Source organism: Canis lupus, chromosome 4, assembly GCF_048164855.1.
Source record: "Canis lupus baileyi chromosome 4, mCanLup2.hap1, whole genome shotgun sequence".
Lineage (NCBI taxonomy): Eukaryota > Metazoa > Chordata > Mammalia > Carnivora > Canidae > Canis > Canis lupus.
Genome location: NC_132841.1, coordinates 72,716,805 through 72,742,807, shown reverse-complemented (window position 1 = coordinate 72,742,807; position 26,003 = coordinate 72,716,805). Strand labels below are relative to the sequence as shown.

The following is a 26,003-nucleotide window of genomic DNA, read 5'->3' as shown; positions in this document are numbered from 1 at the left end:
GGCATCTGAGCATTTTGGGGGCATGATCTCCCTTTCTGGAGAATTTTGCATTGTGAGTAATAATTCTAGAAAGCTTTGGTCTGCATATCTGTTCGTGACAGTTTGGAGAGAGGGTGGGGAACTTGGGTAAAATTTTACTATTTTAAACTCCTAACATTTATCAAAAGTCCAAATTTTACTTCATCTTGTACCTCATTTTTCTACTTTTAAATATTTTCTGGCTTCTTGATATTTTCCATAATTTTATCAGATTAAATATGGGTCAAATTCTCAAAATAGGTCTTTAGCTTTTAACTTGCTACGCATGTCTGGCTTTCAAAAGGAAGCCTTTCGTGGTGTGTTCTTACTGAGGCCCTAGTGTACAAGTTGTGTCTTCGTCTAGAAAAGCGAAGTGATATTTAATCTTCCAAAGAAGTGTTTGTTGTATAGACTCTCTAGGGGAAACAGTGAACCCCGAAGGACTCATTTCTTGAGCTTTTTGTACTAGGAGAAAGTCTTTAAACAAAAATGCATCTTTGTTTATAGCATTCAACACAGTTCATTTTGATCACTTTAAATGTTCTAGCTAAAATATTTCCTAGATTCCAAAAATCCTGTAAAATACCAAAACAGGAATGATTTAAGACTGTTGACTTAGACTGAACAATCCAGATTGAATCGTGACATCTGTGTATCATATAATGTCACCGAGATGCAAACTACAAAGTTTGCTTCAGCTGTAACAAATCCCATGGGGAGGTTATTCTGATTTTTATCGCTGTTTTTGCAGAGTAATCAATAATAAAAGATCTGTTCTTTTGCATTAAAGATCTGGTGGCCATAACGGTTTTTATTAGCTCTAGGAACCTCAATCAATGAGCATCAAGAACATGCAGAGTCCTCAGCTCTGCAGAGCCCCTGAGTGAGCAGCTTTACCAACAGTGAAGAAGGCCACCCCCGCCCTGCTGCCTCTAATGGGTCTGAAGGGCAGAGTAGAGGGCTCTGAGATGTGAGGATGTTTCAGGGAACACTGTTTTCATTGCTGGGCTGTGTAATCAGAAACCTGAACTGCTTACCCCGAAAAAGCAGTCTTCGCATTCAGAGCATTTGCTCCTCTTGATTTGACACTGACAGCTGGCTGACCTTACCACACTGACCTCACCTCTAATGCTGTCTGGCAGAGCAAAAGCCAAAGAAAAATGTCTCTTGTTTATTCATTCAACAAATGAATTGGAAAGAAAAGCTGGATGTTGACTTCATTAAGTAAAATCAACAAAACCTTTGCCCCACTCAGACTCTATATTAAACTAATTTGAAATGGAATGAAAAGGTAGGCAAAATGTAGTATATTGACTTGGGATCTTCAAATTAGTACCATGACTGTTGAGAGGCCAGGAGTACAGCATAGGAGGTGAGGGTCCAGGCTCTGGAGCTGGACAGCCTGAGTGTGAAGTCGACCTCAGCCATTCACCAGGCATTAAGGGAAGCAGCTTGACCCTTCTCTGCATTGACCGTGGCCACAACCTGTACCAGCTGTGACGTTTTGGCACACCTGGTACCTACCTACTTTTTCAATGATTCCGGTTCTTCATCTCTGAGATGTAGGCAATACTAGTCCTGGCTTCCATGGTTCTGTGAGGCATTGTGCTCATGAGGCCTTGGCATCTTGCGAATACTCAATGACTGGCTGGCTATTGTCATTAAACATGAGAACCTGAAGCATGTTTTCCCTTAATGTCCTTTCTGGCTTTACTACTGATTGTTTCCAAGGATTAAAACGTGTGAAGTGGAGTGAAGAGGCAAGCTATTTTAATTGATAAGTTTTGTTTAAGTTTAGGTAAGTCATTCCATCAGAAGGGAATTGGTGGAACCGTTTTTAAACAGTGACTTAGAACTATGATAAACATATTGTGAGATCCTCAACAAGTAAAGGGACCTGTGAGGGGTTCCAACATTGATGGGTGCCTCTAGGACATCTCTAGAAGATCCAAGATTATTACTCAAGTGCTTCCAGAGTTCAGGTGTTAAATATGCTGAAGAGTCAGGAGCCTAGTTTATTTGAGAACTGTACTCAGGCCCAGACAACAAGGACATGTCTGTGTTTGAGACACATTAGAATGTGGTAGAAAGAGCTCTGGGTTTTCTTTAAAATTCCCAACTCAACTCCTTACTAATTCTGTAGACTTGAGCAAGTTAACTAGCTTCTGAGCATCCATCAGTGTATTCGTTTTTTAAAATAGACATGGTAATATCTACCTCATAAAGTTGTGATAAGGATCATGCCACCATTTAGCTCATTAAAGGCTCAATAAATATTCCCCTTCCCAACATAATCTCCTCTGTCCTAGGAGTAGAAATGGCTTACTTGGTAAACCCAGAGAAAGGAAAGAGACCGAAGCTTCGTCAGGTGCAAAACTGATTCAAAGAGTAGTTGCAATGTGCTATCCCTCTAAATAACTCTTCCCTTCAAAGCTTTTGACCTGAAACTATCCCTTATGAAGAAATAAATGACTCCTGTTTACTGTTCTACTATAAAGAATAGCTTTAAGAAAATGTGGGCTCCATATTGGAGAATGTAAAGAAACTGAGACATTCTAGAGTAGCTGATGCCAGGATTATGCTTCCAAGCAAGAAACTTGTTGACTGGAAAAAACAAGAAAACTATCACCACCTGTTTAGACTTTGCCTCCTGGCTGTTTTTCTGCTGCTCTGTTAGACATCTACCTGGTGGATTGGAGTCAAGAGACATCACTCACTACTAGGCTGGCCCACTTACCTTCCTAAGACCTAGATGAAAATTGGTGGCACTTAGTAAATAAGGGATTTGATGGAGGGAGAGGAGATACATGGAGCCCCCAAAGAGAGTCTGGATACAGCTGTGTGGCTATAGAGAGAAGAATAAAGTCAGTGTTGGCAAGGATTAGACTTTGGGAAACGGGATCTAATGCACCTAGTATTTAGAAAGAACAATCCCTTCCTTCATATACACTGGCTTGTCTCTTGCTCCTAGAATCTGTATCATTGGATGAGCAGCTGTTCTACCCTTTTTTAAATGATAACTTAAATAATTTAAATGTCTTAAACAACTTAAGAAATTTAATTAACAAATAGCTTCTGGACTACTGGGGATCCCACCCATTCTTGGAAACAGTGTTGTATTTGAGTAAATACATTTTTAACAACAAACAACCATCTTAGAAATGAACTCGTGAAACGAAGCCTGGTCTTAAAATTGTTATTTGGGAGATATCTAAAATTCCCAATATCTTGATATGGTCAAATTCCAGATGGCCAAAATGAGTTTCTTGTGTTTATTGTACACATTTTATTTTGTAATTGAATGATAAGTATTTAAATGCATTTAAATAAAGATCAGAAGACAATCAATTCCAGTGAAATTATATTTGATTAGTAGTAAGGTTTATAAATATTTATTTACTTACTCATTATAAGATGAAGCAGTTATTTCAGTGGGACTTGGCCTTTATACAACAAGCAAGAAAGAACTAGATATTACCAGCACTTTTTATAATTCCCATGTGCTGAGGATGATGCTGTGTTGAATAATGCACACTGAAAATTAGAATTAAATGCCTTACCCCAAACCAAGTTCCAGGAAGATTAAAGCTTCAGTATTTTAAAACAAAACAAGCAATCAAAGAAAGAAAAATGAATTAAAGATGTATCAAACTTGGGAGGAGGAGGGAAATTAAAGTTTATAACTTAAAGAAATCACCTAATAAAAAAAGAGGCGCAGACCTTATTTTACAAAAATGCAAAACACCTGTATATTTTAGAGTACTAACATATGGCCAGAAAATTAGAAAAATAGAGCAACTATTTTACTTATAGGCAAAGGGTAATTATCTTTATTATGCAAAGAATTTATAACCAAATACATACCCCCCCACACACACACATAAACTCTTCAAATTATTAGGAGGTAGTAAATGCTTGGAGAGTATACAATTAGCAGAAATGGTCAACATCATTAGATGTTAAGTAAATTGAAAAGAAATAAAAAATACGCACTATTAACTCATCACATTCACAGATTGTTTTAACGATTTTTTATGATAATTCAGGTCCTAGAGGTAGAGAGAATACTAAAGCCTTCTCATCCACTAACAAAGCATTAAATCGAGGGGCCAAACCACTGGGAAAACAATTTAGTAGCATCAATCATGGTAGTCAGAGTCTTCAATGCACTAGTTTCCTTTCTCTAAATTGGACTAAAAAAATATTCCTAGTTATAAAACAACCTTCAAGGATCCCTGGGTGGCGCAGCGGTTTAGTGCCTGCCTTTGGCCCAGGGCCCGATCCTGGAGACCCGGGATCGAATCCCACGTCAGGCTCCCGGTGCATGGAGCCTACTTCTCCCTCTGCCTGTGTCTCTGCCTCTCTCTCTCTCTCTCTGTGACTATCATAAATAAAAAATAAAAAAATAAAACAACCTTCATACATTCATCATGGTGTTCATCATGAAAGTGAAAAAATGCTAACCAACCTAACTGTTCAAGAATAAAGGAAGTGAAAAAAAAAAAAGAACAAAGGAAGTGTTCAGTAAATTGGTACAAACATTGGATCTGATATCATGAGGCTAAAAGTGATGCTTATGGTGACTACATATGGAAAAGTATATTCTGGGCGATTTCCGTGTGTTTAGCTCTACGTGAGAACATTCTGAAAAGAAACTCACAGAAGCGCTCACAGTGGTTGGCCTGGCTCTACTGGAGAGGTAGGAAGTTTGTGAGATCCTCAAGAATGTGAGCTCTGAGTCTAAATGCCTAGGTTTAAATCCCAGCTCCGTCACTCGAGTTGCTTTTTGACTGTGGTGTTTGAATAGTTGCTGGAATCTGGCAAGTTCGAAGTTCACTGCAATTAGATTTCTCCATCAGTACATTGTGGTAAAATAGTACGTACCTCCAGGGGGTTTTGTGAGGATTAAATATACCAACACAAGTAAAGCACTGACAAGGCTTGGCGTATGATAAGAGCTCAGTAAGCATTAGCTATTTGCTGTTTAAGTGATAAAACCAATAGAGGCAGGCTCTTGCCTTTTCCTGTGTTTTCCAAATCACCTTTTCTCTTGAGCATAGTATTGTTGCATTGGGGAAAAGCGATAAATATTTTCCTAAAAGTCCTAAAAACTGGATCAGCCAGATTTTCTAGTCACATAGATTCAGACTCTTAGTTTGAATATCACAGTATATAATCAAAGAATGGATACTTCATGGTTACTGAGACCTAAGATATGAAATTGGCTTTGCTGTGACAACTGATGTGAACTTCGTGTCTCATTTCCTAAGAGAAGAAACCTATTTCATGAGAAGTTAGGCTACTCGGTTTTCTTAACGAACTGCTTGCTTCCTCTGGAAAAAGTTATGTCTACCCAGCATTCTCTCCCTCTTCCCCAAACTCTAGCTTCTAAATAGCTCAGTATTTCTCTCTTAACTCACGTGTTTTTAAGTAATAGCAGGGGTAGAAATTTTGAAAATATTTACAGTAATGGAATAAGTAAATTTTCTTGGGCAAGGAAAGCAAATTAGGGAAAGGAAAGAAGGAGTCTGTTTATTTAATATTTTTGTTGGCTGCCAAACACTCCAAAAGCTATCGTGCATAATTTAATTTATAGATGAAGTTATTTTTTAAAATATATTTTAAAGTTCCAGGAGCAAAAGGAAAAATAAGAGGGGAAACATTTTTGGTAAAAAAAGTCTCTGCTCCTCTTGGAGTCTTCTTTTGCCAGCAACTAACAAGTCTGTACAATACAGTTGCCAAGGTAATATCAAGACCATGTAGACAGAACACATGGTGTGCAGACAGGGGGATGATGAAAATGGATTAACAATGTGAGCAAGAGGAATTTTTTTAATTGGAAAAAAATAAAATTACGCTCCCTGAATAAGTGGTTATGCTAGTAGTCCTAATATCTGTTGTTACAAAGGAAATCCATTACAATAAGGGTGGTTTTTCTTTTCTATTTTGTCTTGCTCGTGGAGACATGATTTGTCTCCTAGGTGTGCCCCTATCTTTATAACTCTGTACTGAGCCATGTCAAAATGGGTTCTACTGCTTTCAAGTTAGACACAGAAAATTTTCATTTGCTAAAGCCAGTAACATATTTTTCTCTGAGTCCTTCTGAAAGCCCTGATTCAATCAGACCCTTCCAGACAATGACCAAAGTGAGACGCACACCCCTTTGCTCCTAAAGCAGCACAAATATTTGCTGCTTAAATAAATATACTCATGTCAGACAGGAGGGACTACCCGCCAAATACTTCTTCATTTTCCTAGGATTATTCAGTCTTTAAAAAGACTCCCATTTCTCTCCTTTTTGTTCTCCCTTCAGGTACAATCCTTGGATTTACCCTGCGACCATACAGAATGAGCTACCGGGAGGTCAAGTACTTCTCTTTTCCTGGGGAACTCCTGATGAGGATGTTACAGATGCTGGTGTTACCACTTATCATCTCCAGTCTTGTCACAGGTACCACATGCAGATGGGTTTTTTTTAATGTGTGCTTATTGCAAAAGATCGCTTAGAAAAGCAAATGCTTTAGGTTTCTGCTGGATGCATGCTCTGTTCTAGAAAAAAAAAAAGTCTCTTCAAAATGATGGAAAGGAGGCTTTAGTAATGCATGAATGATTATGACTCTCATATTTGACCAATCACAAGAGGAAACGGATTTAAACCGCCACGTAATCTGGTCTGCCTCACTACGAAAGAGGCACTCTGCTAAACACTACACAACCAGCCTTCTCTGACCACAGCGATACAGTTGACAACAGCGTACAACAGGTCTGTTTTCTCACCCTCTTATCCCACCCAGATAACATCTGGTTGGACAGCCTATTAGCTATTGATGCAAGAATGCTTGTTCTCAGAGCCACCAGGACTTGAGCGGGAGCCTTCCTGGAAGCCTCAGCAAGAGGTAATGCCCACAACACACTCACCAACTCTGCTGCCACCAACACTTTATCTTTTCCTGGTGAACCCGCATGACTTCATTTCCTTCTCCAGTTGTCCCCCACCCCCGTTACCTTTTACGCTGGTGGGAGAAGGGGGAGGGGGAGGGGGATTTCCCCATCTGGATATTTTGTCAGTTGACACTTGGATTCTCAACGAGCGGAAGCTTTGCAGGGTAGGATCTATTTTCTGTGACAGTAAGGTTGCAGTTGACTCCTGCCCGGGGAAATGCTTCAAGAGTCCTTGGTACATGTGACTGGTGAATACAAATGGAGCCAAGAAGTTGCAAAAAATAAAAAAATTTAAAAAGTTACTATACCTTCCTTCCTGCCCACTCTTCTCTTTCCCCACAGCACACCTCTGACATGAAGGAAGAATGTCCATAGACACTGTCCCAGCAGGATGGTTTCTGGGTTTGTAGCTAAAGCCCAGAATTCAGGTACTACTGACCCTGTTCTTTTTCCAGCCTTGTCTCACTGTCCCTCCTTGGACACATCACTCCACCTCTATGGGAGCTGGCTCTGAGCATCTTTTCCCCTCCCAGGGAGTTCTCAAGGATACTTATAATCTCTTTGCAAGATCTCTGTGTAGTAAGAACTTCATAGCACAACTCAAAAGTCATGGGGCAAGATTCTGACTACTGCATGCCTGGGGGGGCTAGCCTTACCTGGACAGGAACTATTTCAGCCTTTCCCTCCAATGCCTTGCAGATCTCTACTGGCTTCCACTTGTTCAGGTCTTTAAACAAGTGATTGCCTGCACACAAGTCTCCCATTGGAGGAGGAATTACCCATAAAACCATCATGTAGGCAGGATGATTGGGGTGCTTGTTTCTGAAGTGTCCTGGCCGATTGCTGACCAGGGGTAATCATAGCAGCCCCAGCTCTTATCACAGAAGCTAGGTTAATGCTGATGTGAGCTTACATTCTCATTTTATTATCCTCATGTTAACATTTTTCTGGGAAGCAAATTCTTGCAATAGCTCTGAGAGGACAGAACTGACGCCCATGCGCCATTTTATTTAGTGGGGCAGGACAGCCCTCATCCCCATCCCTACTGGCTGGCATTTGACTTGAGCCACTACAGTCTTCCCTGGACAGAAACTTGAGGGGTTCTGGATTCATTTATACTGTCTCTTCAAGGGTGGCACCAGGGTTTAGGTTTCTGCCTCCTGGGAATTGTGCTAAAAACCCACCGTGTCACTTTTTCTAAGAGGAAAGCCCTCATTTGGTACAATTAGAGAAAATATTACTTCCCCCTAATACTTACTTGACAATTACTTCAACATCAGGCTTTTCCTGATGTTTTCTAATACTTAGTACACCAACTATTTTGAAGGAAAACAAGCTTTCATTGAATAATTTTGCAGGAAAAAAAAAAAAACACTATCCCTTCACATGGTTGAAAAGAAATTTGTTGGTAAACTGTGGGAAAACTAGCAACATTTACAATATTGAAAGGAATTATAAGCTGCAAGCAACCAATATAAAATGAACTTTTAAAATGTCACCTAATTACAAGTTGGGGTTGCTGCCGCTTAGGACCATGAAAAGAGTCTCAGCCCTTTCCCGGGACTGTGTTGAGACAAGGGGCATAATTTAGTTTGCCAAAGATCTTGGTGTTGATCTCAAAGGAGTGATTTCCAAGTTACAAGGTAATTTGGATACTTGTGATCAATAACAATGAATGATTGATTCGATAAGACTTTCCTTTAGGCTTTTAAATACAATGAATCCAAACCAATAAGGGGCCAGGGGTATGACCCAAAGGGAATGAGGAGAGGGAACCTCTGCAGATTACATACATCCCTGGAGGACTTCCATGTGCGTTGGGAGATGTTAGAGGATGTGGAGAACGCATTGGAGAATGTGTTGCCTAGGGAGGGAACAAAGTTAGGTCCGTTATTTTAGAATGGAAAGGCAAACTCAAATACCTCTTGTGGCCAGGCAAGTGATGGTGATACATGAAGCTGCCCTTTCACGCTATTTGTTGTTTTCTTACTTTGATAGAGGTGTGGATACAGAGAAATAGTTTTCTTTTTTTTTTAAGAGATTCTATTTATTTATTTATTCATGAGAGACACAGAGAGATAGAGAGAGAGGCAGAGACACAGGCAGAGGGAGAAGCAGGCTCCAAGCAGGGAGCCTGACGTGGGACTCGATCCTGGGTCTCCAGGATCAGGTCCCGGGCTGAAGGCGGCGATAAACGGTTGAGCCACCCAGGCTGCCCAAGAAATAGTTTTTTTTGACGAGAGAAGTAACAGGAAGAAGTGTGATGATAGGTGGAAAGTGACCCAGCTACAGAGCAGTGTAGACAAGAGACACAATTTTTGCCATGTGTCCATAAGGCCTAAATCTGATGTTTCAAGAGAGTCCAGAAACCTAAAAATTTTCAAGAACCTCAGGGCTCTTCCATGTTGTTACAATTGGCTGAGCAAAACACTACAAGCCAGACAAAGCTGATCTGTAGACCAGGAGGGCTACCAACATAGGAATGCAGGTTTGAATGTGGGTGCTATTAATTGTAAGGGACGCACTGCCAACCAGGTCCACCCATAGAGCTATCACTGGGTTCCCCTTTTGGCCTATTCAAATGTTGACAGCTCCATGCATGCCAAAAGCATGATATTACTCAGCGTGATATTACTGAACACCACATTTATTGCCACTTAAGCAAATAGCCATTGGAAACTTCTCTCCATCTTCTGGACCACATTGTGTCATAGCTGTGCTGATCTTTCCTGCACCCGATGGGAACACCAGCATCAGAACTCTGGGGTCATGCTCCCCTAGAAATAGTTCTCGGTGGGAAAATATTTGACAGGCTTAATGCTTTTAAGGCAGAAGGCCCAGAATTTCTACAGACAGAAAACTGAAATGCCTGAAGCCCTTTGTGCATTTGTTGGGTGAGGTATTTTGTTTTAAAAGATTCTGTACATTTAGTTGTATTAAAGTCATATTTAAACTCAGAAATCTGAGGCACCTGGGTGGCTCAGGTCGTGATCCCAGGGTCCTGGGATTGAGTCTCCCATCAGGCTCCTCCCAGGGAACTTGCTTTTCCCTCTGCCTATGCCTCTGCCTCTGTGTGTGTGTGTCTCTCATAAACAAACAAATAAATAAATAAATAAATAAAATCTTTTAAAAACTAAAAATAAAGTTCAGAAATCTAAGTTAGGTTTTCTTTCTTGAAACATCCACGTTTGTGAATTGTGGCTTTAAAGCTCCAATAAGCCATGTCTCCTCTTCCCAAATTTGATATTCCAATCTTTCCAAATATCCTTGGTGTGTATTAGCATTCCAGAGCTGCCAGAGAGAAGCTGGGAGCAAGCCTAATGGCTGGATTTGTACTCAAGTACCTGTGTTTTTGAACAAGAAGAGCAAGTCTGTGCCAACACACCACACCATAAAATAAAGGTTTGGCGCCAATTTCTATTGATTTGGTCAGCATAGGCAGCCAAACTAGATATTTCATGCCAGAAATATGAGTTGGTTTGGCTGGCTTAGCCTGATTAAGTTCACTAGATAATAATTAAACTCCATTTCAGGTTGTGCTTTGTAGACATAACTATCACTTCCCCCTTCATCTTTTCAGAAAACTAGTACTTTCTTCTTTTCTCATCTAACTGTGCATTCCTCCTCAATCGCTTACCTCAAACTGTGTCTCCTGTTTTCTGAAAGTGGGGAGCATCATTTTACAAATGATCTCTGTGGAGTTGAGTATAGTGTAAATAAAAGGGGAGTGGTGAGGGAATGTCAACAGCAAGAAAGTGGCATCAGTGTGTGAGGCCTATGGTAGAGCACGCTCGAGCTGAATCATAAAATGGATGAAGTTTATCTTCTAACATTCATTCGTTCATTAACAGCTATTTTTTGAGCTCTTACTTTGTCAGACACTGAGCTAGGCACAAAAGATACATGAATACAAAGATATGGCCCTCAAGAAGATATATGTTGTGTAGAGAGAAAGAGCTTCCCTGCATCTCTGAAATCACACAATATTTTAAGCAAATCCTAATTCCAATGATGAGAGAGTAAGGCTGGGCCTCTCTTAGGTGACCTCTTGTTAGATGACCACAGGCTGAACTCCTCTGGGCCAATGGTTTGTTGCAGTTAATACAATAGCTGGCCCAAATCCAGCCAGTAGGAGCAGAGCGTTGGGTCCAAGTCACTGTTCATATCCTGTCATATGACATCTGGGGGACTGGGTTCAATTCTGGGAGTGGGGTCCAAGGAAGGGCATGATTTCACATCTGACTTTTCAAGTCATGGCATCTCCATCCCAAAGTTATATGGATACTGCCCCATTCTCATTTACTTAGAATGTTCTTGAAATCAACATACTTTTCTTCCAATGCTTTAAAATCATTACAGAAAGTTCCTGTTACTTGTTTGGTGAAGGATATAATAAATCACAATGTAATAAAATTCTGGATTGGTACTATTGCCTGGGAAAGGTTTTGAGAGCCTGAGACCTGTGCTGTCATTTAGAAAGGTGCCTAATTGGGGAGGACAGGGTGTTAGTGAGGTGTTAAATGCATTTTAGTACCATAATAAGACTTATCTTTCCTGTAATACAAGAACTGAAAGAGAATTGAAGAGAATGACTTTCTCGCTCTGTGACTTAATATTAATTGAGAAGCGGCATCTGTCCCACCAGAATAAGTAAATACCACTGTATTGACCCCACTTTGGAAACACTGCTCTGCTCCAACTAGCCTTACAATTTCTCCTCCAAGTCATCGTCCAGCTTCTACCTAAACATTCCCAAGGGCAAAAGATCTTTGGATGCCATCTGTCCTTGAAAAACTAACAATTCTTTCTGTATCCAAAATCAATCAAACAATTGTTTTTAAACCCAGAAGTATAACATTACCTGCCTCCTCCATGTGACAAGCTCTGTGACATGCCCCATATTCTTTAGGCAGCTTCCTTCCAAATCTGTTGGCTAATGTATTTGGTGGGATGTAGAACTTGCCTATAGGTAAAGCCAGTAAGCTGCCATCACCAACAAGGGGTCTTTTGCCTGAGAAAATAAAAACGATAAATGTTGTACCTTGAAGTATATCCCTTTGGCTTCAGAGAAATGGCAGTTACAATAAGAATAATCTAAAGTTTTGTCATTTCTTTTAACACGAAAAGGCAAAATGAGCTAGGCAATTCCTAATCAATTACTTGGACATGTGAAGGGCTTATTAAGGGCTTGCAAAAATGAAAGCCAAAATCACTTAAGAAAATTTTAATATTTTGGGACGCCTGGGTGGCTCAGCAGTTGAGTGTCTCCCTTTGGCCCAGGGTGTGATCCTGGAGTCCTGGGATGGAGTCCCACATCCGGTTCCCTGCATGGAGCCTGCTTCTCTGCCTATGTCTCTGCCTCTCTCTCTCAATCTGTGTCTCTCATGAATAAATAAAATCTTTTAAAACTTTTTTTTAATATTTTAAGCTATTGATTGTCATGGCTCTGGAGTATAGCTAAGGCCTATTTGAAATACTCCAGGCATTTATGTATGAGAAAAGGGACTACAGATTTTCCCCTTTACCCCATGCATACATTTTATAGAAGAAACAAAAGTATCTATCTTAGAGGGGGAGGAGGTTTTCTGGGCCTCCCTTCCATTGTCTGTAAAATGAAGGTGATACATATGTTGTGAGGCTGTATGCCTGGCACATAGCATGTGCTCAATTAGTGGAAGCTTCGTGCAGTAACGTAACATCAGTAAGAGCTGTCCTGGTGATCCACTCTGTATAAATCAGAGTTCTAGAGTGAGAGGAGACAGCTTCAGTTCAGAGGCATGGCACTAAGCCTCCAGATTGCCCCTGTCTTGTGTGTCTGTGATCCTTGAAGCGATCACTTTCCTATCAAAGGTAAATTTAAGAAGCCATGAAATTAATCAAATAACAACATGGGAGCCAAAGAGAATTCCTTCCTTACCACTGGAGGGGATTGGTTTCTTCCCCTGGAGCATGGGATGTGATTACCTTATCACAGCTGCATAATTCTAAATATTTTCCTTGGTTATACAACTCCACAGCCTTTCCTGAGACTCAGGCCCAGTGTGTGGGACCCTGGGATCCCCAAGGCTGCGGATTCCACGGGCTGTTAGCAGAGCCTTTCCCGCAACCAAAACTTTAGACAAACACAGTCTGTCTCAACACACAGTCTTCATGGTGGCCTGGAAACAAGCCAGCCAGAAAGAAGTTTCAACCCCGCTCATTTGAAGCCAATAGGCTGGTCCTGCTTTATTTTCTCTCTCAAGCTGCTCAGAAACATGGAAAGGGAGGCAAGTTATGTCCATCTGGGGAAGGAGGTGGAAGGTCCATATAGTGGGAAGACCCATCTATGGGGTAGAGATCACCTGGCTTTTCTTTTTTTACTTCTCTCTCTCTCTCTCTCTCTCTCTCTCTCTCTCTTTTTCATCATACTGAAAGAAAATCTGGGTAATGTTTTTTTTTATTTTATTTAAAAAAAATTTTAGCGGATTTTGGGTTTTGTTGAGATGTAGACAAAATCTTTTAAATCTAGCTACCTCAGACAAAGTCTGCCTTTCTGTTACAGACAACTTCATTCAGGAAATATTTGTAGAGACTTTTCATGGGCCAGCCACTTTTCTAGGAGCTGAGGACACCCCAGTGAGGAAGACAAGAACCCCTGACCTCAAGGAATTCCAAGTCTGATTGGCGGAGAGGCCTGTGAAAGCAGTAGGACAAAGTAGTGGTGACCCAGGCAGGATGAGCCCAGTGGGAAACAAAATATGCAAGGAGCGATGTGACCGTCCCTTTTCCGGACCCTCCAGTGTTCAGGAAACTAGTGCTCCCTAGCAGGAAACAGCTCTATTAGCGGGAGAGAAGGAGCATCTGTTGTGGTTGTTCCTCATTGTTTTCCTCACACCTGACTCTTTCCCTGTTAAATGCGGTAAGAGCCAGCCCAGGGGTAGGGTGAGTTTCCCAGCAAAAATCTCTCTCTCTCTCTCACACACACACACACACACACACACACACCCCAGGAAATATAGCCTCACAGATGGGAAGTCTGAGAGAAGAGTCTACTGAGAAGGTTTCCCACCATGGAAACTTCCACTTTCACAAAGAGAGCGAGGACAAGACTTGAGGCTCTCCTAGCTGGAAAGCATGCAGAGGTGAAACAGTGCAGCCTGGCACCCACAGCAGGAACCCCCCCTCCACACCCCTGGAAGGTGACTGCCACCTGAAGACATTCCACTCTGGGGATGGCCCAAACTGTTGAGAAGTTTGTCTTCCAGCAAGGCCCTACCAGGGATCCTTATTGTGCCATATGGAGCAAAGGAGGATGATGGTTTTTCCAGAGATTCAAAAGACACCTAAACACAAGCTAAGTGTCCCCATTCTTCTGGGCCCCTCACCACCCTGATTGCCCTCCCTTGTACCTCACTCCCAGAACTGAACCCAGTGCTCCAGATGTCACATGATGGGATAGGGACAGTGATCTGGACCCAACTCTCTACTCACACTGGCTGGGTTTGGGCCAGCTGTTGTATCAGCTACAACAAACCATCGGCCCAGAGTAATTCAGCCCATGGTCACCTAACCCCTTGGAACTGAATGTTTGTGAAAACATGTTTGTGGTAAAAATGGAACAGTTCTAGAGCTGAAAGATCAGAGGCCACAAACTCAAGGATCTCTGTCAGATGCAACTTTCCAAAAGGGTTGGGCCTGCACGAGTTGGGAACTCTTATCTGTAAATTGCAGAAGCTTCAAGTTAGCCTGCCTGTGGTTTTGATCAATTCTGGTTTGTAGGAAATTTTTGAAAGTTCCATTTAAAAAAAAAAAAAATTTAAAGAAAGAAATTTTAAAGTCTTCCTTAAAAATTAAATCATTCACTCAGAAAGATAAATCCCTCCCCCCTTAGACTACCAATTTGATAATTTCCTTCAAACCACTGTGGAACTATAGATCTGAGGGAGGTGTTGGGAATAGAGGGGTTTTTTATGTTGATGCCATAATAGCTTCCAGGAGAATAAGTTACCTGATGAATTCTGACTGGAGGTTTATGCTCAAGGACTGGGTGCAGGCTGAGGGTAGGGGGTGCTTCTACTGTGAGATACCATCTTATGCACCTCTCACTTCTGGAGTTCACGTTGTGAGAGTCTGTACTGTCCCATTCATGTTAATTACATGACATGGGACATAGTGCTGAAGCATCACCTCTCCTCCCCCCTCCCTAAATTCTTCAGTCAATTGGTCCGAAATGGGGGCTTAGGAATTGATGTTTCTCTGTAGTTCTCCAGGTGATTTTACTGTGCATCAAAGTTAAGGACCACCACTTTACAGTTCTTCTAGAATCGTTCTTTGGTCAGATCCTTATTAGTTCAGATACCTCCTCTTCCAGAAAGCTTTCTTGGCTTTTCCCTCACCCCTACTAATACATACTCTCGAAGGCATAGCATTATTTATTCCATATTATTTTAGTAAAAATCATTAAAAAAATGAATGCTTACCATTTGTATGAGCAAAACAATATAGAAATATGTAGAGCAAAACATGAGTGCACCCAGTCTATTGATTCTGATTTGAATGGACTTCTGCTAGGAGAACCACTTACCCTGAAAATGATTGGGAACTTGTAGCCATTAGAAAACATTTGTCTGGGAATGCCTATGTGGCTCAATCAGTTAAGCATCCAACTCTTGATTTTGGCTCGGGTCATGATCTCAGGGTCATGAGATCAAGCCCCATGTGGGGCTCCATGCTGGGCGTGGAGTCTGCTTGTCCCTCTTCTTCCGCTCCTCCCCTCGCTCTCACTCGCTCTTGCTCTCTCTAAACAAATAAGTAAATAAAACGAGTTTTACCAACAGAAAGCCTCATACATGTACACATACACACATACTTAGAGAAAGGGAGAGTTTCTATAGCCAGACAAGGCTTTCTGTGATAATGTCATGGATTGTATGTCCCCAGGGCATACTGAGTATCCCGTCATCCCTCTGCTCACTGTTTAGAGAGCATCTCATGATAAGCAGAAGGGAGGTTTTGGGGTGGTATTACTTTCTGTTGGAGGACTGACCTGCTGGGAAATCCAGCGACTTCTGAATCTGGGTAGAATCTAGGTTTTTAGGTTTTAAACTTCTTTTTAGCTTCCTCCTGAAGAAGATGTTTGTATCATGTCAGATCCCCAGGCTACCAGCCAGTGCACTACCCATGATGCACTTATTTTATGAACCCATCAATATCTACAATACCAGTGTAACACTGTTTTCAAATGTTCATTTTTAAAACTTCCTTATGTGGGGAAACCTCATGTGGTTTTGCCATCTGTGTATTATGTATGTATGTCTGTATTTACATATGTATTTATTTTAAACAATTGCTTGAGTTTCTACCTGAGTTTTTCTCAGAGAAAATTCCCTTGAATTACTAAGGGGTTTACCTTTCATAAGGTGTTGGAGGAAAGATGGCCAGTGTCTGAGTTCTTTGATTCTGGAGATAAGCAAACAAGTCAGAAAGGATTATTGGCTAATGTTTTAGGAAGTATTTCATAAGACAATCAAGATGACTGTAGGTCTCTTAGATCCAGCCTGCTAAAACATCCATATTACCAAAACTTATCAGTACTTTCCAGCAAAAATATCTGTATATATACACACACACAGTCTTGTTTCATCTGTAGTATCTCTACGCTGCCTCCCTGACCTACACTCTGTCCCACTACTGGATTATTTTGAGGCAAATGCCAGATACTTCATTATATTTCTAAAGGCAAAGGAAACATAAGAGAGGTAAAATATTTTAAGATGATTTTGACATATTTTATGTTTCTTTAATGTCCTATGCCACCTGCCAACACATACACACATACCCCAAGAGCTGTCAATTACTTGAAGAAAGTTTTGTCAACCAAGCTCTTCACTTTCTTTCCATTTATGGTACAAACTTCTCTATCTGTGCTTTTACATTGATTACCAAAGCTCTTCCGTAGCTAGAGCATGGTATGTCTTTAATAGGAGATGATGCAATAGATGTTTATGCTATGAAATTTGGGGGCACAAGTTTCATGATAGCATAATATGAGTGCGTGTATGTGCACACATAGCTCTGTTTGTTTATTCTTTTTTCCACGGTTCTTCTACCTCAGAAAAGTCTATTAGTGCCACAACTGTTGGTAACTCTTTTAATTTACAACTTTTCCAGAATTTGCTTCTATTCCTGATTATTTCTAGGTAAGCTGTAATATGAATGCAATGTTCTCAAGGGTGTTTGTGCTAAGAGGCAAAGTTTCATTATTTTAAAGCTATCTACCAAAAAGTATGTCATAGAATTTTCCCCAGTTATAACATAGGGTTATATACAAGAAAAAACATCCTTCATATCAGGAGACCTAACCTGCACACTAAGTATTTAAGAAAAAAATGGAAGCATTAGCAGCTTCTATACTGGAATCTTGGCATTTATTTTTTTAATTTTAGAATTGAATTTGGAAGTCTTTTCTTGGGATGTATGCTTAATATCTGCAAGCATTCGTTTGGCATGGTCCCCAAACACATTTTTAGAGCCATGCAATATAGTAGTTCTTAGTCATATTTAGAAATAACAAAACAAAAATTCTTAACACTTTTATGGGTACAATAAAAAATGTGTACATATTAAATTATGTATGATATAGGAGCACATTTACTATAGGACAATATGGCTCTCATGCAGTGTAAAGGCAAAACTAGAAACATATTTCCATGTATAAGCTATTAACCTAAGCATGATTGACAATTTTAAGTTCTCTAATATCATTTAGGTATAGTGCAAGCCTACTTATCTGCTAGCATTCAGATCAGTAGTAGTTTAAGAAGGTTCTTAAAAGGCCTTAAGAAAAATTTATAGTGGGGACATCTGGGTGCTTTTAGTCAGTTAAGTGTCCAACTCTCAATTTCAGCTCAGGTCATGATCTCAGGGTCATGAGATCAAGTCCCACGTGGGGCTCTGTGCTGGGCATAGAGCCTGCTTTAAGATTCTCTCTCCCTTTCCCTCCACCCCTACCCCTACCCCGCATGCACTCTCTTAAAAAAAAAAAAAAAGAAAAGAAAAAAATTTATGATGGAAAATTTTTAAATTGAGAGAATTCAATCTGTTGACTTCATTCATTGCTTTTCCCTCTGAATTGAGCAGCCAGTATCATTTGATTTTAGCAGAAAACATTTGGGTTTAGCTTACAGAACACACATGTTCAATGGGAACATGGCTTGAAGTCTATATATAACTTCCCATTAAATAAGCATCTCAACAGTAGCTTAACAACTACCAAGTGAGATCAAGTGTCTGGGAAGGGCTGCACACATCACAAAAGAATGCTTTCCTTATGTGAAAGAGTGTTACGTAACAACATATATCAGACTTTCAACTGCTAGAGACCCTTGCTGAAAAACGTGGCCATCCACCACTAACTTCCCTTTGTTCCTTAGAATGATAGACATCAGGGGCCCCTGATTGGCCCAGTTGTTCAGTTGGTGGAGTATGCAACTCTTGATCTTGGGATCATGAGTTTGAGCCCCACTTTGGTATAGGGATTCATAAATAAATAAATAAATAAATAAATAAATAAATAAATAAATAAAATTATAGAAGCCATTTTACTGTAGAGGGAGGGGTTATTTTATTTCTATGAAGCCTCTAAAATTATTCATTGGTATTGATAGATTTAGGTTTATTTCAAGATAGCACTTTTTTTTAAGATTTTATTAAGTAATTTCTTTAATTTTTTAAGTAATTTCTACACCCACCATGGGGCTCAAACTCACAAACCCAAGATCAGCAGGCACATGTTTTACTGACTGAGCCAGCCAGGCACCCTTATAAAGGTGGTTTGTTTTGATTTACTGGGATTTTCTGTTTGTTTCTAAGTAAACTCCATACTCGACACAGGGCTTGAACTCATGACCCCCAAGATCAAGAGTCACTACCAACTGAGCCAGCCAGGTACCCCCTTCAAGAAGGCACTTATTTTTTAATAGTTTTATTGAGATATAATTGACATGCATGCAATTTACCCATATTATATGCATAATTCAATGGCTTTGGGTGCATTCAGAGTTGTGCATCCACCACCACAATCCATTTTAAAACATTTCACCACCCCAGGAAGAAACCCAAGACTCCTTTGCCATCATTCCCTAATTACCTCATTTCCCTAGCCCTAGGAAACATCAATCTATTTTCTTTCTCTACAATCTGTCTATGCAAGACATTTCATATACTGGAATTTTACAATATATGGTCCTTTGTGACAGGTTTCTCTCACTTGGCATGTTTTCAAGGTTCATCCATGTTGTCATACATCTTAGTATTTCATTCCCTTTTAATGGCCATGTAATATTCCATCATATGGATATACCACTTTGTATTTATCCATTTATTAGTTGGTGGATATTTGAGTTGTTCACTTTTTTTTTGCTATAATGAATAATTTTGCTATGAAAATGTATGGGAATATGTTTTTTATCTTTCTCGGGTACATACCTTGAAGCGGAATTGCTGAATCATATGGTAACTCTGCTTAATCTTTTGAAGAACTACCAGACTGCTTCCCGGAGTAGTTGCACTATTTTACAGCCCCTCCAGCAGTATATGAGGTTTCAAATTACTCCACATTCTTTTCAGCACTTGCTGTTTTCTTCTTCTTCTTCTTCTTTTTCTTCTTCTTCTTCTTCTTCTTCTTCTTCTTCTTCTTCTTCCTCTTGCTTTTGCTTTTACCTGTAAAAATCTATGTTTTAGCTACAACGTTTCAAGTCATAAGATATGTAGTCTATAATTGTGCATTTTCATCTCAAAAATAGTAAAATTCAACTATTCAGTCTTTGGCTATATTAAAATATTATTGAAATACTTTAAAACATATGTACGCTAATCAATTATAACTTTTTGCAACATTAAAATATAATGTGTTAATTTCTTGAGTTATAGTGAATAAAAAATAAGGTTAATTTAAAAAATAAACCAGGGGCTCTTGAGTGGCTCAGTCAGTTAAGAGTCTGCCTTTGGCTCAGGTCATGACCTCAGGTCCTGGGATCAAGCCCCACATTGAGCTCCCTGCTCAGCAAGGAGCCTGCTTCTCCCTCTCCCTCTGTCTGATGCTCTACCTACTTGGGCATGTGCGCATTCTCTCTGTGTCAAATGAATAAATCTAAAGTTCATTTTTAAATAAATAAATAAAAATAAAAAATAAGCCAGGTGACACAACAATGTGAATATACTTAACACTACTGAACTGTACATTTAAAAGAGTTAAGGTGGTAAATTTTATGTCATATGATTTTTAACACAATTTTAAAAAAATTTTTAGATAAGGGAGGCGTAACATTTTAATGTCAATTTTTTTGGAAGAGGCATTCTGTACCATTGCTCATCATTCTAACCTATCACAGAAATTTTACACAGAGTTTCAACAAACATCATACACTGCTTGAATCATAGAGCTTTCACCTGATGCCTGGATTTCACTTTTGGAAATGTGTGGTATAGATACTTGGGTTAGCCAGAACTTAAGTTCTCAGGGCAGTAGTCAGATGATCTCTCTAACTTGACACATTCTTCAGCTATCCCTGTGGTTGCCTTGAGAGGTCACTGGGGGTAAGGCTGGGGAAGACACAGACTGAGGCAAGAAAACCTCTAGATGGATATAGCCAGGCTCCCCAAATCAAGGAACGTGGATGCCAAGACTGGAGTGTTGATACTGGAGTGGGAAGTAGATTTTATGAGCTGCCTCAGTGGCCTGGTACATCTTGATTTATGGAATGGCCCCGTGCCCCAGTGGTGAAAATTCTGTTCAGATCTTTTACAATACTATTGGATTACGTATTTCCTATAATTCTTTTTATCATGAGCTATAATTCCAGGTCAATTATTTTCAATTCAGAAAGTAAATGTTTGCTTTCCTTAGGTGTCTGCATTTGGGTGATTACAAGAGCCCCTCAAGTTGTGATTTTAAGACACTCCCTTGTTTAAAGCACTAGTAAGTCATCAAATCCAAATCTTAACTCTGCATCTTTGAAGAATGACTTCTACTGCCTTTTGACCACCAGTGAGAGCCAAAGTAAAGTTTGCCAACTGGCCATTCTGTTAATTTGAGGACTGTTTCATTCAGTTTCCATCTCATTTCTTGAATTCCCAGCAGCAAGTTTTACTTTTACTTGATGAGCTAATTTGTCATGATCCTGATTATTGCTAACTTTTATGCCTGAATAGAACTACGACCCAAACAATTTCTTGTGTTGATGTTGACATCCTTTTACAGAAGTAGACATAATGTACTAATTATGTCATTCCTTTGTGTTCATTAAGGAAAACCCCAAAGACTCTTTGGTATAAGTTAAATTTAAGCCATTGAACACTTCTTTAAAACAAAACTAGATTATTAATGGAAAACTAAAGATGGTTGGGTCTTTTGAAGATGCTATCAAGGAGGGCAACATGGGTGCTGCTGCCAGACACAGGATAGATTTTTGGTCTAACCAAGGGAGCTCTGGAATTTTAAAAAACACCAATAGAGTATTACATGAAGTATCCTTGATAACAAGGGCTGGATTTTTTCTACTAAAATTGGCTTCCTCTGTTTATTTTACTGTTTCAGATTATCCTCTCTGTTTTGAAATCCCCACAAGGGGCATGAGATTAAAACCCTCGAAAAAATAAACAAAATATCCCAAGCTTTTTGGAAATATAAATGTGAAACATTGTGCAGTAGTGTCTGACCCCTGTGGTTGGACAAAACCACACTCTGGTATGTGGGTCGGCTGTATTCTTCAGCCCCGTGATTTGCGTTTGGTGGCTCAGAGCCAGAGTGTCCTCTCTAAATGCAAGCTGCATGAAGGGAGACAGTGTGTCTCCACTTTGATTAGGCTTTGCAGTCAAGGTCCCAGGAGGTGCCCCCTAGCATAATGCTGTGCAGCAGTTTGACCATGTTGACAAAGACAACTTAACCTCCCTACTGGGAAAGGGGAATTGGATGTTAGAAGTAAAACAATTTGTGGCTTCATATTTGTGGTCTCTTTAAGGACAAAATTCTACTGAGTGGTTCTGAAGTCTTTGAAAGCTTTGGATTTCAATATTTCTTCTTGGCCAGAAATAGAAGTTACATTACTTACAGATAATGCTCGAAGAGGGATTTTTGAGGAAGGAAAGAAAGATTCCTTGAAACTTTGCAGGTACAAGTAATTCCTGCCTCAGTGGAGTAAAAATAATGTCTATGGGGAAATTAGAGAAAAGGGCAGAAATTTAAAAGTACGATATATCCACTCCATGTCATGGTACTGTTGGGATATAAGAGTTAGGGATAAAATTGGTCCCATGGGATGTTTCTTGTTGAAATCATCTCTGTCCACAGCCCAAAATGTATCTCTTCTAATAAAATACACATCCCATATGACACTGCGTTCTAGAATACATATTTGTGAGAGTTATAATAGAATTAGACTCCCCCAAATCATACTCACACGGGAGATGCAAAGAAAGCTTCATGATTCTGCTTGACTAAGCTTTAATTTTCATTTGTCTTCAATTATCCCATTGGAAATGTGTAGTTCTTCCTTAGTCATTTCAAGTAAGAATCTAATTTGATCATTTTCCTCTTAAAATATTTTATGAGTCCTGTGAGTACTCAGCAAACACTCACTGTTAACCAATTTCTATTTTCAGCCACATGCTGGTCATTATGCAACTTATCAAGAGGACTTGAATAAAATAATTTAATTATTTTTAATGTACAAAAGGCAAAAATTAGCTGCCATGAATTTCTCTGGAGCAAGACATACTAGATCTTTCCAAATAAATTTTTTCATTTTTTACATTCAATCAAGATACACTCAAATGCAAATGTATCTTTGTTAAGTAAACATTTTCTTTGGCATTTGGAATTCCCAGCTTTGCTCAAAAAAGAGTGAGAGAGAGGAACAGAGATCAAATATATTAAAGTGAATTTAATCAATTTTACTTTGGTACATTATTCCTGCCAATCTACCCATTGGTCTACTTAACACGAAAGAATACATATAAAAGTTAAGATTAGACCAACGATTCTTTCATGGAAAGAGGTTTTTGTCAGCACCAGAAAAAGGCAGATTATGGTCAAATTTTCTAACAAACGTCCAAAATCTAATCATCCATTTTATTTTATTTTTACAACTGAAATCCTTTTTTGAGAAAAGGCAGCAGTGACAACCATTATATGCTTTAGAAGAGAAGAGTTTCTTTTATCACAATTTATCACAGAATTTTGTTCTTTTTAATTTATCCCAGTCGTTACATGGAGGAGGATAAACTGGGCTCTGAGAACTCTAAGTTTGTAGTGAGCATTTAGAGTCCTGTTATTTGAATCACTATTATTTTCTATAGCATTATAGAATTAGGATTAAACTGTTCTGCATTTCTGTGTGATCACTTAGAACTTTCTTTTAATTAAGGCATTAATCCACTTCAAATTTACCATTTGGTTTGTATTTGTCCTTTTTTTATGTTGAGGACCAAATGCATAGATGTGCAAGAAATAGTACTTTATTCTTGTAAATACCATCCCATTATTAAGCTTTTAAAGAGTATTGTACCATCTCCATGTTGAAATAAAAGTTTAAAAGATTTGTATGTTTGATTTTTTTTTTACCTACACGTAGGACTATGCCACTGAGCAATACATATTTTTAAGTTTCAAAAATTTAACTCAGAAACTTTTCAAGGAATTTTGAGATTTGTGTCAATAAAATGTTTTTATGATGACTAAAATAATTTGGAACACGATTCTTAAACTAATTTGAGCCTGCAAAATCTACCATTGTTGGTGCCATAATTAATCAGGTCTTTGAACAACCTCCAGTTGTATTCTGTACCATATCTCATCTCTTGCTGTCTCCCCTTCTGTACAGTATGAGAGTTTGGCTTTTACAACCTTTGGTTACCCTTGGAAGGTATTTACAGTTTCTACAGTTTCTACAGGCTTTGTTCACAATCACAGTGTTCTTGGATGAACCCCTTCTCCTTCTTATGACACAGAGCTACTGATACCAGCTTCCCACATGTACAGTTAGTTGAAATGCACATTCATAAAGTGCAGCCTCATCAGGAAAGCAGCTTGTAAAGAATTTCTTTAAGCATGAGCCTGCCCGGCATGTTACTGGTCTTTTACAGATGGTGATTCTCTCTCTTTTTCCTTTCAACTGCATACATTGTCGAAAGACTCAATGTCAAAAGTGCAGGATTTGAGCTCATGACTCCAACTACATAAATGACCTGTGGTTCACAGGTTCCTAAGATTTCAGTAGAAGAAAAAATATATGAAAACAAAAAAACCATTCAAAAGAAACACCGCAAATCTACACTTTTATACTACATACAGTGAACGGCCCTGATTGTACAGTTCAGTTATTATAGTCCTTATGCATGTTTAAAAGTCACCAAGTCAATCCTAAATGAATGAGTTTGTCTGATTAGGTCATGGGTAAAGTAGTTTCTGGTATTTTGTTATCTCTATCATGAAAAATAGGCAATGGGCTTAAATTCCTATTTGAGGGATTCTCAAAGAAAAAAAACAATCCTATCTCTTCTGTTGGTTCATAAGAATCAAGATTGAAAAGTGACATAAGGAGCAGGGCTCTCGTCTTCCTGTAGCATGTTATTTGTTAAAAAGAAAGATATTAAAAAAAAAAAAAAGAAAGATATTCCTATCTCTTGCAAGAACTTCATTCCAACAGATTTGTACTAAAACAATTTCTAACTGTTGAAAGATCAAGGTATAGTTCACTTTGAGAAAATATCCCAAAGAAAAGTCCAGATCAAAGGTCTTCAGAATTTGTCCAGTCCCAACATGCTTGAGGGATAAAAAAATCACTCTTCTTAGTAATTAATAGTAACTAATATAATGTGTTTTTCTTTTTTTCTTTCTTTTTTTTTTTTTCTTTTGGTGTGAGGAGAGCAGAAGGAGCTATATAAACTTGTGGAGTTTAAAAGGAACCTAAAGACTATGAGGGAGAGGAGAGAAACTGAGTGGGGAAAAATTAGAGAGGAAGAAAAACCATGAGAAACTCCTAACTGGGAAACAAACAAAGGGTTGGGGAAGGGGAGGAGAGTAGAGGATGGGGTGACTAAGGATGGGGCACTAAGGAGGGCACTTGGGATGAGAACTGGACGTTATACTACATGTTGGCAAATTGAATTTAAGTAAAAAAAAAAAATGTAAAAATAAAATAAAAATTACCAAAAAAATAAAATAAAAGGACCCTGAAGATTTTCTGATACCCCAATACTCCTTTCCCTCCCATCCCAACCCTTGAGAAAGCTATGCCTTTCCAATTGAGAATAACTGTGCATTTTCCAAAAGTAATGGAGTATAAAATGTTCCACTGTGGATTGCTTTAGAGCATTTAAAATTTAACTTAAACTTTTAGGATCATTGATTTCACTTTCAATTTCTTTTCAGAAATAAAACTGCTAGGCAAACGTGAAAGTCGAGTCCAGGAATATCAGTCTACCTTACTGTATTTATCTGGGGCACACAACTCTTAGTGTAGAGGCAGGTGGGGAAATAATATTAAATAAATGTTAGGGGAACTTGTTCTTTCTTTCTACCTTGACCTCTAGCTCTGGGATGAGAGTAGGAAAGCCTTCTCTCCTTGATACAGTATCAGGACTGTCCATAGTGTAAGGTAAAGTCTGGTTTCTATTGGAGTCATTTATCTCTAAAAAGAGAATTCTTTTCCCTAAACATAGTCATAATTCTCATTATCATTTGTTTAAAAATTAACAATAATCATCTGATCTGTTTTCAAATATCCCCATTTCTTTTCTCCTTCTTTTTTAGTTTGTTGATTTGAACCAAGCCACATCATACATCGGATTTGCTTTGTGTTTTTAAATCTCTTAATCGGTTCTCTCTCTCTCATTCTCTCTGTCTCACACTTGTCTTTTACAATTTGTTGAAGAGACCAGATTGTTTGTCATGTAAAATTAGCTTTCCATGATCTGAATTTGTTTGACATCTTTCTGTGTCCCTCAAACCCTGGTTTCAGGTCAAGAGATTCACAAACAGATAAAAGCACTAGAAGTCTGTAGCA

At 39.1% G+C, this 26,003-nt stretch overlaps 1 protein-coding gene across 1 annotated transcript in view; it reads left to right on the top strand.

Moving 5' to 3' along the window:
• Positions 1 to 26,003, top strand: part of SLC1A3 (solute carrier family 1 member 3) — a 78,105-nt gene that overhangs the window by 15,056 nt on the left and 37,046 nt on the right. Inside the window, exon 3 of the mRNA XM_072824879.1 lies at positions 6,332 to 6,469. Within this exon, the coding sequence (XP_072680980.1) occupies positions 6,332 to 6,469 (138 nt within the window). The remainder of the gene's footprint in view (positions 1 to 6,331; positions 6,470 to 26,003) is intronic.